Source organism: Arachis ipaensis, chromosome B03 (genome assembly GCF_000816755.2).
Source record: "Arachis ipaensis cultivar K30076 chromosome B03, Araip1.1, whole genome shotgun sequence".
NCBI lineage: Eukaryota > Viridiplantae > Streptophyta > Magnoliopsida > Fabales > Fabaceae > Arachis > Arachis ipaensis.
Window position 1 is genome coordinate 36,203,698 of NC_029787.2, and position 4,013 is coordinate 36,207,710.

The window sequence follows — 4,013 nt, forward strand, 5'->3', positions numbered from 1 at the left end:
ATTAAACAATTTTTTAAATAATTTTAATAAAAATATGTCTCTTTTAATAATTAAATCTCCTTTAAGGTTCTTTTAAAACAAATTTTCTTAGAAAAATAGAGCGAGACCCATATAATTTTCAGATGAGTTATGGCGCGGGCCACAACCAACGGGCTCAACTAACATTCTGTTTTCCCTCCATTCAGCGCCAACACTCCCTTCCTCCCTCTCACACGTTTCTAACCCGCTCCTCTTCGCTTCCTCTGTTCCTAAATCGTACTCACAAACCTCAGAGAGTAGAGGATTCGAGATACCTCTATCGCAACATTCTGTGATCTATGGCGGACGATTCAGAGCAAACCAAATCGATTGAGTATGAGAGCGACGCCGATGGAGTCTCAGCGCCGTGGTGGATGGCACGGAGGATTGAAGCAAGTGACGATGAAGACCAAGAATACAGCCACGATGGGCTCACAGAAAAGTGCCGGCCGTGCTTTGCTCATCTTCATCCTCCAAATGAATCTGACGGCGGCGGCGAAGGTTCACCGGAGTGGTACCAAGAACTTGGAGAGAAAGTTGTTTTCGAAGAAGAGCTCGAAGAAATGAGCCAAGGAGATGAAGAAGAGCTTCAAGAAACTCTACATCGTGTGACTATGAAGAAAGAGAAGGAGACTACTGTTCGCGACGACGCTTACGTGCCTACGCATGGTTCGTTCTACATGCACGACGATCGCTTTCTAAGTCCCCGCCGCCGCTACCGCACGCGCAGGTATTTTTGCCATCATTCTTTCTCCTTTTTCACTAACGATTATTGATTATGCTCTGATTTTATGATCTATTCAAATACTTTAATTTGTTTGTACCGTTTCACTCTGAATTCAAGCTCGATCTGATTACTGCAATTACCTGCTTGATTTCGTGCTTCAAGTTTTAAAACAAATGCTTACACATGCTTCTATTCATGCTTTTAAAGGTTTCTGTAACGCACTTGTTAAGATTTTCAAAGATTCTTCCACCAAATTCAATCTTTCTTGATTTCTTTAAAGAGAAACGCTAATTATTGTTATGAATGCATTTTGATGATGGTTTAGATCTACTAGTAGGGAATGGCATTAGATGTAATAGAGCTATGTTAATTCTACTTAACTTCTTTCTCATATTGTTACATTAACATTTAATTATATATTTGTATTGTATCTTTTCAGTGCCTTCAAATAATATTGAGCAGTGTTTTTCTCAGATAACAAAAACCCTTTGATCTTCGTTTCTTGTTGATCCCCCTCCCTCTTTTTCTCCTTTTTTATTGTTCTCCGTAAAACAATAGCGAGAATTCATAATTCTACATTGTGCATTAATTTTAGTACATTAACGGTATTTAATGTGGCATATGTATGTTCATGGATTCCCCTTGAATAATTGCTGTCATCCAGGGGCATTGTCACTGGAATAAAATTGTGGGACAACTGCACAGATGAACCGAGGTGGAAGCATGACAAGTTTGAAGACATGAAAGTGAGGAACTATTGATAATAGTTTACTGCATCTTCGTTTCAAATTCTGTTACATGCTACATACTAAATGTTCTACATTTTCTGATACTTTATTGCCTGACTGTGATGATGAACGGTGCTAGATATGATTACCATACCTTACGATATTTTAATTTCAGGATAATAGTCCTCCGAAGAGTAATGATCAACAACAAAGGAAGAACCAAACCAAGGGCCAGAGATACATGAAGACGAACCAATTTGGATCCCCTGACAATTATGGAAATCAGAATAATCAGACATTAAGAATTTTTAAAGGAAGAGGACCTAAAAAATATAAACCTATTATGAAATGCAATAATCTAAATTCTTCGTCCAAAGACCAAATGTATGTTGACATACAAATGCCGTTCGTGTACAATTTCTGTTAGTTTTAGTCTTGGTTATTTTTAATGCCATCTTATTTTGAACATTTCGACCTTGTAGACATGAGAAGCTCAAGGAAAGCGCTTCAACTTCTAGTTCTTCCAGAGAGTACCGTGCTTCAGCTAAGATTTTGCCAACAAACACATCCGGTGAAACACTACACCAAACTACTTCACTGTTATTACTGCCTGGTACTTAACTGCTATTTTCAAATTGTACCGACTTTTAAACTACTTCATCTGCATTTGCTAAATTGTGGTCTGTTTATGCACTAATTTCGGTTGAATCTTCATTATGTTAATTTTGTTAATCACTTAATGCAGGTATCCATCATGGGGGCCTGCCTTGTGGTACTGTTGATGATCATGCTCTCATAACACTAACAGGATATACTCCTCAGTACAGTGTCAACTAGCCTCAAAAACTTTCGGAAGACAAGGTATGACTTCAATAAATTTAGGTTTTACATAGGACAACTGCAAGTATTGATGACATATTCTTAATTAGATACTTTGAGGATCATTTGTATTAAAGTTGTATCTACTTAAATAATACGCTGCTGTTTAATTTCCTCGTATTTCTTTTATGACTCCCTTTATTCTGGTACTGTACATATAATTCCCCTTTAACCAGCGTTCCTGGATAAGTATATATATGCTTCTTAAATAGAGGCACAAATATGGGAAAGTCAAACTTGTAACATCAATAAGCAGTTACACACCTAGCAGATAGAAGTGGTACGGATTAAAATTTTGTTCTATTAGCATAGCTTCTCGACCTGTTTATACATTGATCCATCATATTTTTATTTTCTTTTAGATTTCAGCGGCACAACTTGAAAATGAATATTGTCAGAGACGGATCAAGCCTCTAAGTCAAATTGCTTTACCAGTCTGACCGTGGGAATGGCTCGAGCGAGTGTGACAGTAGAAAATGAGATCAGCCTTGAGAAGAAGTGTATAGTTTCTATGATTTACTACTTGTAATCTGTTACTACGGTTTCTCTTTGGTAGGATTATGCAATAAGCATGCAAACATAATAGCTCCCGTTCTTTTGCCATAATGGACGATTTGGAAAATGCAAGACTACTTGGATCCATGTTGATAGGGTTTTGAATGTCCTTTTATTTCTCAAGTATACTTCACTTACTATCCCCCATTAGGAATGCACGAGGAAATGTATAAAACATTATACTGAAAGATGTGCCTCAAGCGGGTTGTCCTGTAGATAGCATTTCATTTTTTGTGGGAATCTAGCTGTGTACATTTTAATCCGTGATTTACCATTACCCTGAACCACGGTTTTTGTTCCCTGATGCTGCTACATGGATGGAAATACCCAATAATAAGTGATCGTTTAGTCGGTGACATAATGCCTAGAACCAGAGCATTATTTTTGTTTTATTTTAATTTGTTTGGGACTGGCAGAGAGAATTATTCTAGCTGCAATCCAGATAGATATACCCCAAGTGGGGCTTTAACATGCGCTGAAAAGGTTGATCGGCCGTATGCCCGTATAGTACCGCTAATTATAACTCGTGGAGTGTGTTAAAAATTATAATACTTTATTTTAAGAAACTCATTTGAGTTTTAGATAAAATTAATGTTAAAAGCTTTTCACGAGAAAAGCTTTGTTAAAAAGTGCGGGTAAAGTATGTGGTATTATTTGATTATTTGATATCAAATGTTGAAAGAATGTGATGTTCTGTAAAGAATTCTAGGAATTATTTTGGTAAAGGTATTTACCGAATATTTTGATACTGAATCGTTTAGTCTTGTAAATAATGGACAAGATAGGAATTTGACCAAGTGAACACGGGCGGAGACTCTCACTAAGGAAGGGGACAATGTCTCCCCCCAAATTATAATTTTTGTTAAAAAAAATAATTTTTTATAGAGATAATTTTTTTTAAATTATATTACATTCTTCACTTTCACTTTTGTAGCACCACATTAGGTAATGTTTTCTATTCTTTTTCTTTGCCTCTTTAATTTTTTTTATCTTTTACTTTTTGAGATTTTGACTTTTTTTTTACAGATTAAAAAAAATTCTAATTCAACAAGTGATCCCTATTTTTCTTTTATAAGAAATGTTCCTTTTCTATTCTTCTTTCTACT

The 4,013-nt window shown here is 36.0% G+C and overlaps 1 protein-coding gene across 2 annotated transcripts; it reads left to right on the forward strand.

Moving 5' to 3' along the window:
* Positions 189 to 3,436, forward strand: LOC107634380. 2 transcript variants are annotated; one of them, XM_016337899.2, is made up of 6 exons: positions 189 to 748; positions 1,410 to 1,491; positions 1,649 to 1,857; positions 1,956 to 2,086; positions 2,219 to 2,334; positions 2,715 to 3,436. In XM_016337899.2, exons 1-5 carry the CDS (start codon positions 318 to 320, stop codon positions 2,308 to 2,310), a joined length of 945 nt encoding a protein of 314 aa, XP_016193385.2. In that variant the 5' UTR covers positions 189 to 317; the 3' UTR covers positions 2,311 to 2,334; positions 2,715 to 3,436. The 2 variants fall into 2 exon arrangements, with proteins under 2 accessions (XP_016193385.2, XP_020974414.1); XM_021118755.1 differs by having other exon boundaries at positions 2,722 to 3,435.